This window comes from Mobula hypostoma, chromosome 14 (genome assembly GCF_963921235.1).
Source record: "Mobula hypostoma chromosome 14, sMobHyp1.1, whole genome shotgun sequence".
Lineage (NCBI taxonomy): Eukaryota > Metazoa > Chordata > Chondrichthyes > Myliobatiformes > Myliobatidae > Mobula > Mobula hypostoma.
This window is the reverse complement of record NC_086110.1, coordinates 49,803,788-49,818,870: the sequence shown is the minus strand read 5'-3', so window position 1 is coordinate 49,818,870 and position 15,083 is coordinate 49,803,788. Positions and strand designations below refer to the sequence as shown.

Sequence of the window (15,083 nt, the reverse complement as noted above, 5' to 3'; positions counted from 1 at the left end):
TCACCAAAGACACTGGCAAAATTCTAGAGATGTACTGTGGAGAGTGTTCAGACTGGTTGTATCACCATCTGGTATGGAGGGGCCACAGCACAGTATTGGAAAAAGCTGTAGAAATTTGCACACTAAGCCAGCTTGGGCACTCGCCTCCCCAGGTCGAGGACGTATACAAAAGGCAATGCCTCAAAAAGCTGGCATCCATCATTACAGACTCCCACACCCTGGACATGCCCTCTTCTTCTTGCTGCCATAAATGAGGTGGTACAGGAAGACACAAACTCAATATTGTAGGAACATTCTGGCATCTTCCCCCACCCCTTCCATTCCAGTCCTGATGAAGGGTCGTGGCTCAAAATGTTGACTGTTTGTTCATTTCCATAGACGCTGCTTGACCTGCTAAGTTCCTCCAGCTTTTTGTGCATGTTGCTCTGGATTTCCAGCATCGGCAGGATCTCTTGGCTTTGTATCTTAGGAACAACTTCTTCCCCTGCCATCAGATTTCTGAATGGACAATAAGCCTCACTTTTTTTTTCTTTTTTTTTGCTTTCTTTTTGCACTAGATATTTAATTTAATGATGTTTATTTATTGTAATTGATAGTGTTTTTATTGTGTACTGCAGTGACCTACTGCCACAAAGCAACATATTTCACAACATATTAAGCCTGATAATGATTCTGAAGTAAATAGGCACATTGAACTCATAGAAGTGAGTTTATCACATCCAAATCATTGTTTTGAACCCTCAGAACTATCCCCTTGATAGCCCAGTTTAACTGTGATCTGCCTGGAACCTAGGAACACCACAGAGTTGAATTTTAGTGGTCCTCAGACTGCCTTGCTTTGCAATACAGTTAACTTCATCTTCTTCCAAGCACTGTCAATTGGAATAGTTGGCAAGCAATGATTAACATGTAAGTAAGGCATTTGGTAAGGTACCCCATGCAAGGCTTATTGAGAAAGTAAGGGGGCATGGGATCCATGGGGACATTGCTTTGTGGATCCAGAATTGCCTTGCCCACAGAAGGCAAAGAGTGGTTGTAGACAGGTCATATTCTGCATGGAGGTTGGTGACCCGTGGTGTGCCTCAGGAATCTGTTCTGGGACCCCTTCCCTTCATGATTTTTATAAATGACCTGGATGAGGAAGTGAAGGGATGGGTTAGTAAATTTGCCGATGACACAAAGGTTGGGGGTGTTGTGGATAGTGTGGAGGGTTGTCATAGGTTACAGCGGGACATCGATAGGATGCAGAACTGGGCTGAGAAGTGGCAGATGGAGTTCAACCCAGATAAGTGTAAGGTGGTTCATTTTGGTAGGTCAAATATGATGGCAGAATATAGATTTATTGGTAAGACTCTTGGCAATGTGGAGGATCAGAGGGATCTTGGGGTCTGAGCCCACAGGACACTCTAAGCTGCTGCACAGGTTGACTGTGGTTAAGAAGGCATACGGTGCATTGGCCTTCATCAACCATGGGATTGAGTTTATGAGCTGAAAGGTAATGTTACAGGCTATATAGGACCCTGGTGAGAACCTACTTGGAGTACTGTGCTCAGTTCTGGTCACCTCACTACAGGAAGGATGTGGAAACTATAGAAAGGGTACAGAGGAGATTTACAAGGATGCTGCCTGGATTGGGGAGCATTCCTTATGAGAATAGATGGAGTGGTCCTTGGAGCGACAGAAGATGAGAGGTGACCTGATAGAGGTGTATAAGCTGATGAGAGGCATTGATCGTGTGGATAGTCAGAGGCTTTTTCCCAGGGCTGAAATGGCTAACACGAGAGGGCACAGTTTTAAGGTGCTTGGAAGTAGGTACAGAGGAGATGTCAGGGGTAAGTTTTTTACACAGGGAGTGCTGAGTGCGTGGAATAGGCTGCCAGCGATGGTGATGGAAGCGGATATGATAGGGTCTTTTAAAAGACTCCTGGATAGATGCATGGAGTTTAGAAAAATGGAGGGCTATGGGTAACCCTAGGTAATTTCTAAAGTAAGTACATGTTCGGCACAGCATTGTGGGCGGAAAGGCCTGTATTGTGCTGTAGGTTTTCTATGTTTCTATCTCATCCTTGTCTTGAGAAACCAATCCTCCATCACCAGGAATCAGTGTTATGGAGGAAGGTAATTAGGATAAACCATACTGTGTGAAAATTAGATGTCATGCTGGGGTGACAGGATAGTGCTATCAGACATGGTAATTTTGATTTGCATTTCTTATCAGTCTTCGTGCATTAGTGTCACCTCTTTATCCTCTGGACATTATCTGCCAGCAGTGGTATTCTCACAAACAAATACATGGGCAGACTTCACAATGTTATTTGTTTTGCAGTTTGCACTTTGGTAGGCCCTGCTGTTGAATTCATTGCAAATGTTAGCAGATAGACTGGTGTTTGAACAAGGTGCTTCCTAGGTAGGGCAAGAGGATATAGAAGAGATAGTTACCTGGCAGACTATCCTGGAGTTATAGCAAGCAGATCATGAGATTACTAACACACAGAAAATCTGCAGATGCTGGAAATCCAAAGTGACACACGCAGAATGCTAGAGGAACTCACCGGGCCAGGCAGCATCTATGGAAAAGAGTAAACAGTCAACGTTTCGGGCCGAGACCATGAAGGATCTGCTGAGTTCCTCCAGCATTTTGCCTGTGTTGCTTATGAGATTCTTTCTTGGTTGTTCAAAGTCACCTGAAGTTCATCATAGATTTACAACCACTTTCAGAATCAATGCCATTTCAGAAATGGTTCATAGTTTGTGTTAATTCCCATACTGCAAGAAGTAACCTTTTTTATATTTGTCTAATTTTATTTTCTCATTTGTGATTTCACTCATTTTTCCACTGAGTAAAAGTTGTCACTTTGCCCAGGATGAGGTTTGGCAGCTGTTCTCTTCTCTTTCCAAACTTTAATCGGAGAGTGCTGTCAAGATGCGCTTTCTGAAGACTTCAGACTGAAGCCTCTGTTACCACTTCAGTGGTATCCAGCAGGCAGGACTTGAATCAAAATCTATTCGCACAGTCATTAAAAGAGGCATATGGGCACAATTACACATACTACTACAACAGAACAGGACAGGAGACTTCATCTCTCTAAATAAGTTCAAGAGAAGTTCACTTAGCCTGAAAGAGGATGTTGATTTACAGGGAAAGGGTATAAGTTAAATATATATATATATATATCTTCTTTCTCTCTCTCTCTCTCTCTCTCTCTCTCTCTCTCTCCTCTCTCTCTCCTCTCACTCTCCACACACTCTCTCACTCTTCCACTCTCTTTCTCTCTCTCCCCTCTCTCTCTCCCCTCTCTCCCTCCAACTCTCCCTCCCCCTCTCCCTCCCCCTCTCCCTCCCCCTCTCCCTCCCCCTCTCCCTCCCCCTCTCCCTCCCCCTCTCCCTCCCCCTCTCCCTCTTCCTCTCCCCCTCTCCCTCTCCCCCCTCTCACTACACCCCTGCCTGTCATTTCCTACCAATCCCCAACCCTGTTTATTTATCTCTTCTTTCTCCCTTCATGCAACCCAATCCAGATCTGCATTGATCTAGCAGCATAGCTGACATAGGGATATTGAGCGGATTATAAAAGAGGAAGACATTTGAAGAAATATGTGGGAGTATGGTATTTACTGAATGGATAATGGTATTGAAATAGTCATTCGGACCAAGTTAGAACATCCAAATCAAAGATGTAAAATTTCAGAAAGGACCATTTACAGGAACTTTTTGTAAAATATTAATTCTGAATGCTGTGACATTCAGTGCTCACCATTATCAGTTGATTTAAGGCAAAGCTTAGGGTGCTGTTGGACTGCATGGGGTGTGGCAGTGCAATGGTTAAGTTATGGAGGTATCAGCCAGAGCTCTAGCCCATTATTCCCAAGAGACAAGTTTGAATTTCATCATGGCATTTGGGAAATTTAAATTCAAGTAATTAATTAAATCTGGAATTAAAACTAGTCTAAGCAATGATAAGCATGAAGCTCTCAGACTGGTCTTAAAACCCTGTGTAGTTTTTACCATCTGTCATCCATACCTGGTCTGGCCTGTAGTTGGGCCTCTGGACTCGTCAATATGGTTAACTCCGAACTGCCTTTTTCATTTAGGGGCAGATAGGGAAAGACAGTAAATACTAATGTTGCCATCCACAGCTGTGGAACCATGTGAAGTAAAACAAAAAAAAAACAATGCAACATTGCTAGAATGGACATTGATTGACATCTCACACCATAACTAAAGAGATTCACAGGATTTGGGGAAGAAATACAAGTTTAAAAGTAAAGTTGCTTACTGTATGGCAGAACAACTTTTATACATTGAACTAAAACCATTTTCTTTTTGATGATGTTTTCTTCAGACCTGTTATGGATGTTATGGCAGGCGTCCAGTGACACTGAAGCTTGCACGGGTACAATTTTTTTCCCTCATCAAAGCCATTTTAGATTCTCTCAGTGGAGGCTAAGTGAAATGGAGATCATAAATGTGTGCCAATTTCATTTAAATCGGCTGAAAAAGAAATTAAAAATTTTGCTTCAGAAAATGCTCTAAGTTTCCTGTTTTGCACCATGGACCGGTTTAATATTCTTGTGGATTGGCCGATGGTGGCGGGGGGGGGACAGTGGTGGGTGTTCAAGTTTAACAGTGCGTGACAGGGAATGAGGAAAGGTGCAGCTGACTCGTATCATTTCATTTCGCTGAATCATATCGTTTCCTTGCGGCCTGGTAGCACATGCTTTGCGGCCAGGTGGTTGGGGACCACTGCTCTAAGTCATGGAGAGGTGTCTAATTTTTCTGCTGCTGCTGAGTGCCAAGTGGACAGTTCACTGGTAGTGTGGATGTAGGATGAAAACAGATTTTGTCACAGATGTGATGTCCCCGCCTCATTCAGTATCCTATGAAACTCACTGTCTGCATTATTCATAAGGAGCAGGCGCTAAAAGCAGGCCAGCATATTTGCAACCATACTTCAACTGGAGTTGATGTTGTCAGAGGAAGAGAAGTGGGACTAGTGAATAAAATGGCAGATAACCTTGCTGGTGAAGACTGTAATCCCAGTTTTGGACAATTTACAGAATAACAGATTTAAAAAAAGGGATTTTAAGTATGATCTGTTAATCTCTGCAAAATACTATGCCAGTTCTACCTCAGAATTGCTGTACTTAGTTTCAGTAAACTAGATCCCAGTGCAAAATCAAAGACATGCCAGTTTATCAATAGCTGTCCTAGCAGAGCACATTTTCCTGTAAATTGAGAACCATTTATGGCATTGATTATTCAATAAGGTTATTAACTCTCAGATGGCTGGTGTGGTAGCAAGTAAAATCCTTAAAACAATTTTGTCCACAGTTAGTGAACATTAGAGGAGTATTAAAATATAGATAGCATGTAGTGTATTAAGAAATATTTAATGTTGTTCACACCATGAAATAGATATAATTAAATAATTCATAATATTAATATGTGATACGGCCAGCTCTATTACATTGGTGAGATTTGAATTTGAACAAGAGCTTGGGCTTCTTTCAGGACTATGTGAAAGTTTCCTTTGGACAAGAGAATTAGAAATTTCAAAAATTTTTGAGTTTACATGAATTTTAGAATCAGTTCATGTGTGCCAGTGAGTTTAAGCTTTTTAATGGTATTGGCTGTCTGCATAACAAGTTTGCAAAGTTCATCAGAGTTTCCAGTTTCATGAGCATTGAACACAATAAAATACAGGTGTTAATTACAGTGATGAGAAGCAGGATAGATCTCTTCCTTCTGATGTGGTCCTGTATTTGAAAGATCCCTGTCTGCCTGTATTGTCCCTTTCAGGGAACTACAGTATGGACTTGTACCTCTATGTTCACTAGGTTCACTATTCCGCAACTCTCTCCAGGGCCCCGCCATTTACAGTGTAAATCTTGTCCTGGTTTAACTTGCCCAAGTCAATACTTCACACTTCTCCAAGCTAAATTCCACCCGCCATTCCTTGACCCACGTTCCCAATTGATCTTGATCCTTTATAATCTTAGATAACCTTTACAGTCCACTTTACCATTAATTTTCATGTCATCTGCCTGCTTACTAACCATGCCAACTACATTCTCACCTTAATTTTTAACAACGATAGCAAACAACAATGGACCTACCATCGATCGCTGTAGCACACAATGTGTCAAAGACCTCCTATATGAAAACAGCTCCTTCCACCAGGTCCATTTTATGTCCACTTGATAAGATCACTCCAGATTCAATGTGTTCTAACTTTCTGGGCCAAGGTACCATGCAGAACCATGTCCAAGGCCTTGTTAAAGCCCATCTATAGACAATGTCTGCTGCCCTGCTCTGATTAATATTCTCGGTTACTTCTTCAAAAAAAAACTCAATCAAATTCATGACACAGGATTTCCCACACACAAACTCCACTCTGCTCTGGCATGTCCTTTTCCTGTAAGCAGTCTATTTATTGAATGCACTTTACTTGTGGGGCGTGAAGGGCTTCCATTGCTTTAACTGGATTTAATAAATGAATATAATGTCTTGAGTTCTTGAAATATTAAATCCGGAATGGTAAACCTCAGTAACATTTGAACCAACAAAACCTTACTGATATTGGCACATATTTCCTGCATTGTGTTCTTCCTGCAGCTGTTCGAAATCTTTCTGCAGTAAATAATTAAAGACTTTAAAGGGTTTTGGTCATGTTCCCCTCATTCAGATTGTTGGCAAAACTGAAGTTCATGCTATAAAAAACGTGGTAGGAGCGTAAATACAAACCCTTCATTCGATGGAAAACGGAGTTGTTTTTCCAGTTCAATTGGCCCACTACAAGATTCAGTCCTGGGAGTGCTTTGGTTTTGATGTGTGTTAATGACTTAGCTTTTTTAATTTGCAGAGAACAGAAGATATGTAAATGTAGTGAAGGAAACTTCAAAGGGATATAAACTGCCTTGTAGAACAACAAAGTACCTGGCAGATGGAATTCAGCTCAGAATAATATAACATGAAACATTTTAGTGAGAACAGTCAGAAGAGGTAATAATCACTTAATGCCTCAGCAGATACAAAAACAGTACTCTGGTTGTGGTTGTGCACAGACCTGTGTAGATAAGCCCCAAACACTCCCTCCAGGTGAGGCAACACTTCACCTGTGACTCTGCTGGGGTCATCTATTGTGTCCTATGCTCTCGAAGTGGGCTGTCAGTTTCTGTTCCGACATGTTGGTCCATGATGAGGCCACCCGCAGGATGGAGGATCAATTCTGTCTGGGTAGGCTCCAACATGATGTCATGATTATCCTTCTGGTTAAAAAAAAATCCCTCCCCCTTCCATCCTCTTCTGTTCCCCATTCTGGCCTCTTACCTCTTCTCACCTGCTTATCATCTCCCCCGGGTCCACTGCTCCTTCCCTTTCTCCTATTATCCACTCTCCCTTCCTATCAGATTCCTTCCTCTCCAGCTCTATACCTTTCCTATCCACCTGGCTTCAACTATCATCTTCTAGCTATCCTTCCTCCACTCCCTCCACTTTTTTACTCTAGCATCTTCCCCCTTCCTTTCCTGTCTTGAAGAAGGGTTTTGGCCCAAAATACCAACCAGTATTCATTTCCATAGATGCTGCCTGACCTGCTGAATTCCTCCAGCATTTTTTAGTGTGTTGTTTTGGATGCTCAGCCTCTCCAGAATTTCTCATGTTTATGATATAAAGTATTTATTAGGTATTCTTGATAAAGCTATATAAAGTCACTGGTTGGACTACAGTTCGAATATAGTTTCAAATTCTCCACTGCCCACCAGGAAGGACAGAAGACTTTGAAGAAGGTACAAAGGAACTTTACTGGACTAGTTCCTGGATGAAAGATTATAGAAAAATCAGTAGATAGTCTGGAGAAATAAGGATTGTACTTCTGACAGCAGAGAAGATTCAGAGGAGATTTGTTGGAGATGCTCAAATGGAGTGGTCAAAGCAAATTAGTTTCTGAAAGCTGAAGATTCAGTACATAGGCAAAAGATTTATGACAAGATGAAACTCTTTTTCACGGTCTTCGCATTGCTCAGTAGAAGGTTGATGCAGTTCCATTACCAACATTGACAAGTACATGAGAGAGAAGCATATGGGAAAGGAATGGGATTCGGACTAAAGGAACTAGTTTTAAGAAGGATAAGCACAAAATCCATGTGAAAATTTTGGCCTTCTTATATACATTATTACTCTGAATTCCAGGATTCATTGATGCCTCCTCAAATCTAGGTCTAGTGCATGGTGTCAGAGATAGCATCTTCTGAAAATTCTGCATGGCAATACTGCCTGATTGGAAGGATGTAAAAGACCCCGTGCCTCATTTTGAAGAAGGGGGCCCTTCAGATATCACTGCCAAAGTAACACCAACCGAAGTAGAATACTTCCTGATTTATCCCATTGTCTGAAGAACCTGAACACCAAATTAAATCCAATGCATTCATTAGCAGTTTAAAACGTTCAGACTTCATAATAAAAGCTAGGTAGTTTCAAGTTTGTTCATCTGTTACGGCCAAGAAGAGTTAATGTTATTCAACTCCAACAGTTTAGGAAATTGCTGATGCCTTTGAAATCTTCTGTGGCTTCATTTAAATGATTGCTATAGAATATTCACCTTCTATGAAAGCTGCAATGTCATACATGGCACTGAATGCACGCACTATAAATCTCATTTATAATTAGTGACATTTTAGGCACTTGTAACTGAGCAGATGTCAGTCAAAGTAAAGCACTATGGGCAAACAGTATTACTGTTCCAGTCCTGTTGCAAGGTAGAACTACAGACAATCCACTTTAGACTGTAAAAAACATTGGTAATTGCATTAGTGATACTTGCTCTGTTGTTTTTTTAAAATAATCTCATTTTGGAGAGCGATGTGCTTAGAATGCTTCAGACATACCTAGCCTTCAGCCAGTTGCCTGCTGGACTGGTTTCCAGAGTGGAAATTTTGTGAATAAAGTATATTGATTGAACTTGGGTTAAGTAAATGTTTGCTTCACTAGTTCATCACGCTGTCAGTTGGTGAAGAAGGGTCCAGCAGTCCCAGCCCACTGCTGATCAGTAATGGTTGCAGCATTTTCAATGACACTAAAGCTCAGTTACATCATTTATATCCAGGTTGCGTAGAAGTATTTCTGTTGCCTTGCAATTTTCTGCAATTGCCAGAAAAAAGACCGTGCAAAGTTGGAAATTTGAAAATTGTAAATGACTTCCCCATCCCCCCGCTTTGATATTGAAGCAAAAATCACTATTCTTTGCTGAGAGATGGATAATTGACTCTCCGTGTTGTTGGTTTGGTGTCAGGTTTGTGCTTCTGGAAAATGTTGGAAACCATTTAACCTCCCTGCTTTTTAATTGTCACAAGACTCTTCGTCCGTTCAAAGATGAGGATGTAACAACATGTGGGTGCCACGGTAGCGTAGCAGCTAGTGCGACGCTGTTACATTTCAGGGTCAGAGTTTGAGTTTCATTCCCACACTGTCTGTAAAGAGTTTATACATCTCCCTGTGTCCATGTGGGTTTCAATTATAAATTGTCCTGGGATTAGGCTGGCTTTAATATAGACAGGTTGTTGGCACGGCTTGTTAGGGCTGCATCTCTAAACTGATCACTATAGCGTAGGATTGAGAATGGAGGATATGGATATTGCAGGCAATGTTAGCACTTAGTAGCCACCCCCTAATTGCCCCTAAAGTGAGGAGACAGTTCAGAGTCAACACATTGATGGATCTGAAGTCAGATGTAAGCCAGACCAAGTGAGGATGGCAGATTTACTTCCCTGTAGGACATTAATGAGTCAAATGGGTTTTTAAAACATTCATTATTTTCATACTAACAGATTATTCCACATTTTATTTGTTTGCTAGAATTTAAATTCCCCAGATGCCATAATAGGATTCAAATTCATGTCTGCAGATCAATAGTCCAGGCTTTTGAATATCAGTCCAACAGTAACTTAACACTATGCAACCGGACTATGCAGAGAGAAAAACAATTTTAACATATGGTGTGCGCAAATACATAGTTTAAATGCAGGACTGCAACACACAAGGTATCTTCCTTCTCACTTTCTCCTCACAGGCCCAAGACCTGCTGCCATAATAAATGGTCCTCAGAGTTTGGCGACTATGCTGTACTATTTGTTCCTTATGTGGGGTTTCTATTGATTTTTGGAGGTGCTCTGAAGAAACAGTTTAGGAATGATTCTGGTTTGTATTTGCTTAGAAATCACAGGCACCATTAGTGGGTGAGGATTTGACACAATCGTATGACATTTTGCTGACTGGTCTTCTAACTCCAGCGCTGAGTGATTTACGAAAGGAGTTAACACCCCTGCGAAAAAAGTGGGCAGAGAAATTTCATACAGAATAGTTGAGCCTTTGTCTACTTGAGTTGCCAGCAGTGATTCACACTTTCAGATTTTATGGAGTGTTAATTTTGTAGATACTCCATTTTCTTTCTAGGAAAAATGTAGAAGGAATATACTACTCTAAGGGCCAATTTGTTATGAAGTATTTATTAGTGAAATGTCAAATGTAAGAGTTTATTTCTTTATGCAAGGCACTTACTGTTTTGTTTCAATTTTTAGGCCCCTGCCCGACTGGATGCAATGAAACGCCCATGTAGTCATCACTATGGAAACCTGTGACTCCCCTACCATCACTGGGCAAGAGGATGGGTGTAGCACCTCCCAGCATCAGGAATGGACTGAATCCAACCCCCAGGTCTCTGATAAAGTTGGTTCAATGGAGTCTGCACAAGAGAACTGCATCCCGTGTGAGAACCTAAGGTCACCCTTCGACGAGTGCAGCTCAGAGACTGCTGCGGCGGCTGTTGTTCCACACAGCACGTTGTCTACCAAGGAGATCAGCTGCAACGAGTGTTCATCCTCTTTCTCAAGTTTACAAAAGTACATGGAACACCATTGCCCGAACTCACATCCTCAGCTCCTCCAGGAGGAAAGTGACAGTGAAATGAGCGAGGCAGAGGAGAGCGATGTGGAGAACCTGGTTGGGGAGATTGTCTATCAGCCAGATGGCTCTGCCTACATTGTAGAGAATGTGAACCAGTTAATGCAAAGTATCCAATCTGGAGGGCCCAGTGGCAGTAGTGTTCTCCCAGCATTGTTCATGAACTCTATGTCCAACGCTGGGAATAAGCAAGGGGAGTCCACCTCTGCAGCATCCGTTTCGGTCTATCCACAGATCATCAACACTTTTCACATAGCCTCATCTTTTGGGAAGTGGTTTGGTTCTGACCAGGCATTCCCAAATACCTCAGCACTGACAGGCATCAGTCCTGTCTTGCACACTTTCCGTGTTTTTGATGTGCGACACAAAAGCAACAAGGATTACCTGAACAGTGATGGCTCTGCCAAAAACTCTTGTGTATCCAAAGATGTCCCTAACAATGTGGACTTATCTAAGTTTGACAGTTTCGTGCTCTATGGCAAACGAAAGCCGATTTTAATGTGTTTTTTGTGCAAGTTGTCTTTTGGATATGTGAGGTCATTTGTAACGCATGCTGTGCATGACCACCGAATGACCCTTAGTGAAGAGGAGCACAAGCTCTTAAGTAATAAGAACGTGTCTGCTATCATCCAAGGGATAGGCAAAGACAAGGAACCTCTTATAAGCTTTCTGGAACCAAAAAACAAAAACTTTCAAAACCCTTTAGTTTCCACAGCTAACCTCATTGGCCCTGGTCAGAATTTCTACGGTACTTTCAGTGGAATCCATGTTGATGGTGATGAGGCTGTCCAGGCTGGTTTGGCTTTATTAAAAGACTCTGAAAGTAATGCGAGTGCATCTGAGCAGCCTCATTCAATCCCGCTGGCACAAAGTGCTCTGTTGAATCTTGGAGGGTTGACGAGCTCAGCCCTAAAGACCCCAATTACCTCAGTCCCTCTGGGCCACCTTGCTTCCGGGCCGACCAAAACGTCAGAGAGCAAGGATTTGGGGATGGAAATTGAGAAGAAAAAAGCCAGTGGAGAATTTAGCGCTGACAGTAGCCTCATGGAAAAGGCGGACTCTGCTGAGCAAGCAGAGGAAGATGAGGAGTGCAAAGAACTGTTCCCAAACGAGTCAGATGAGGATGATGATGAGCCCCAGGAAGACCCTGAGGCTGATGCATGTAGCAACAAGGAACTCACTCTCTCAAACCAAAGCATTTCTAAATCTCCTTTAATGCCTAATGTGCTGAACCCTTCTCCGAGGGGCACCTCTTCTTCTTCTACTTCTTCCTTTGTTGTTTTCGATGGTGCAAATGGGAGGAATGCAGTGAGCTTGTCAAACGACAGTGCAAGCGGCGACAGCTGTGTCGGTAATGCTGAGAGTAATAGGACGGACTTTGTAGATGAAAGTGCCAATAAAGACAGTGCCACAGCTCCTGAACCAAATGAACCTGTCGATGGCGAGGAAGGAAACTATGCCTCCCATCACCAGCATGCCAGCACTCCCTGCAACCTGGGGGGTGGGGAATGCTCATCTGGAAGCACCGTTGAGTGTCCGAAGTGCGACACGGTCCTGGGTTCCTCCCGGTCCCTTGGCGGGCACATGACCATGATGCATTCTCGGAACTCGTGCAAGACCTTGAAGTGTCCAAAGTGCAACTGGCACTACAAGTACCAGCAGACGCTGGAGGCCCACATGAAGGAAAAGCACCCCGAATCCGGTGGCTCATGTGCGTATTGCAAATCTGGGCAACCTCACCCTCGGTTAGCCCGGGGCGAGAGTTATACATGTGGTTACAAGCCTTTCCGATGTGAGGTGTGTAACTACTCCACTACAACCAAAGGCAATCTCAGTATTCATATGCAGTCCGACAAGCATCTCAATAACATGCAGAACTTACAGAACGGCGGAGGCGACCAAGTTTTTAGCCACTCTGCTGGAGCAGCGGTGGCGGCCGCGGCCGCTGCTGCCGCCAATATGAGCTCGTGCGGGGCTTCCTCGCCCACCAAACCAAAAACCAAGCCCACTTGGCGGTGCGAGGTGTGTGACTATGAAACGAATGTAGCCAGGAACCTGCGCATTCACATGACCAGCGAGAAGCACATGCACAACATGATGCTGCTCCAGCAGAACATGAACCAGATCCAGCACAACAGGCACTTAGGCCTCAGCAACCTGGCACCCGCAGAGGCCGAGCTTTACCAGTACTACCTGGCCCAGAACATGAACCTCCCGGGCCTAAAGCTGGAAAATGCAACTGACACACAGTTTATGCTGGGTGGATTCCAAATGGACCCAACAAATGCAGTATCAACACTTGCACCTGCACTAGGTAATAGATAATAACTTCATTATTTCAAGTATTTTCCACTTAAATTTTTATGACTATTGATATATAAATACATCTGTTTCAATCGCTCAGGAAATGCTTTTCAAGCGCCTGTTTACAAATCACAGAGAGTAAAGTCATTAGGTGGTTGTTTTCACTGAGAAGTGAACATTCGGTTTGATAGGCCTTGTCCTTGAATTGAGCAAGTTTCCAAAGCTTTTCTTGTGATAACTGTTCTAGAACATGTCCATGGTTGCATTTTAATTTATACAGTATAAATTCAGAATGAAGTAAGATATTGCACTTCTCATAAAAACATGAGATGTTATGGTCTATAAATTAATAGCAGTGATGTAAACCAAAATCAGTATTAAAAAAGGGATACATTGACCTCTATTGTACAGTTTAATCTAAATTGGCCAGATGGACAGACAGGAAATAAAGTGAAAATAACAAAGGTTTAAAAAAAAACTGTTATGTTTTAAAGATGACATCAAAAGCTGTTGATTTATAAAAAAAATGTTGAAACCAGATTTTGTAATGTAACTGAGACTTTCTCCGAAAGTGTCTCCAGTAAATTAGGCTGACTTTCCTTTATCAACAAGTTGCCCATTAATTTTAATGTGAAATTTGATTATGAGACTGGGTGGCACTGTAATGTGTATATTATTTAAAAAGCAACATTCATGTATCACTTGCTATGTTAGTTAGTAGAGTTCTCAGTAACGTGTAAAAGGAAGGGGGGTGGTTGGAGATTTCATATTTACATGTTTCATCTGCATAGGAATAAAATGGAATGAGTTGGTAATGAAAGATTATTGATGCAATATAATAATTAGAAGCCATTCTATTAAGGGTCTTTGCGTCTCTTTGACCTGTTTAGATAGTAGCCTTGAGCAAACAATCCCAGCCCTACCAATCAGAGATGAACCTGATCTACAGGCTCTAATCCACTTTTACAATGCCATGTAATTTGAGTTTGAATAATTTATGGCACAAGACTGTAATTGATGCCATTCAACAGCTTTTCTTGGGTGAAAGTACATTCACCAGTTAACGGGCCTCAGTCTCTGGCAATCCAGTGCTGTTGCCAGTTCTATAATGGCTGTTTTATATGAACATGAAAAGTTTGACTGAAAAAAGACCAACCAGATATTTATACATGTCTGCAAATATTTAGAAAGTACCTCCCTACACTTTGGTATTTCTCAATATTTATGAAGAATGGAGAATGGTTGGAGTTAGCCCGTCAGTAAATAAAATACTCGTGTGTGAGCTTTCAAGGAAAAAGTAACTTGGACAGCCCACTTCAGCCTGTTCCATTGTCACTGTTATTTGTTTACATTTTAATAATTTTAACCCCTTGGATATGCATATGGGCTGCCACGATAACGTAGCAGTTAGCAAGACCCTATTAGAGCTCGGGATGTCGGAGTTCAGAGTTCAATTCTGACATCCTGTGTATAAAGTTTTCATAGGAATGCATGGATTCCTCTGGGTGCTCCAGTTTCCTCCCACATTCCAAAGATGTACCCGTTAGTAGGTTAAGTGGCCATTGTAAATGTTCTTGTGATTAGGCTATGGTTAAGTAGGTGGGTTGCTGGGCGAAGTGGTTCATTGGGTTCAAAGACCTGTTCTGCACTGTATCTCTAAATAAAAGTAATAAATAATAAAAGAGGGCTATGGGTAAGCCTAGTAGTTTCTAAAGTAGGGACATATTTGGCACAACTTTGTGGGCTGAAGTATTGTGCTGTAGGTTTTCTACATTTCTAAATAACTAAACAAACAAAGGGCTTTACAGCAAGTTTCAGTACAGCAT

General features: G+C 42.1%; 1 protein-coding gene across 3 annotated transcripts in view; it reads left to right on the top strand.

Annotated features, from left to right (window-relative positions):
* zfhx3b (zinc finger homeobox 3b) overlaps positions 1-15,083 on the top strand; it is a 452,523-nt gene that overhangs the window by 117,342 nt on the left and 320,098 nt on the right. For all 3 annotated transcript variants that reach the window (XM_063067110.1, XM_063067111.1, XM_063067112.1), the window contains one exon: positions 10,572-13,267. In XM_063067110.1, the coding sequence (XP_062923180.1) occupies positions 10,618-13,267 (2,650 nt within the window). In that variant the 5' untranslated portion in view covers positions 10,572-10,617. The remainder of the gene's footprint in view (positions 1-10,571; positions 13,268-15,083) is intronic.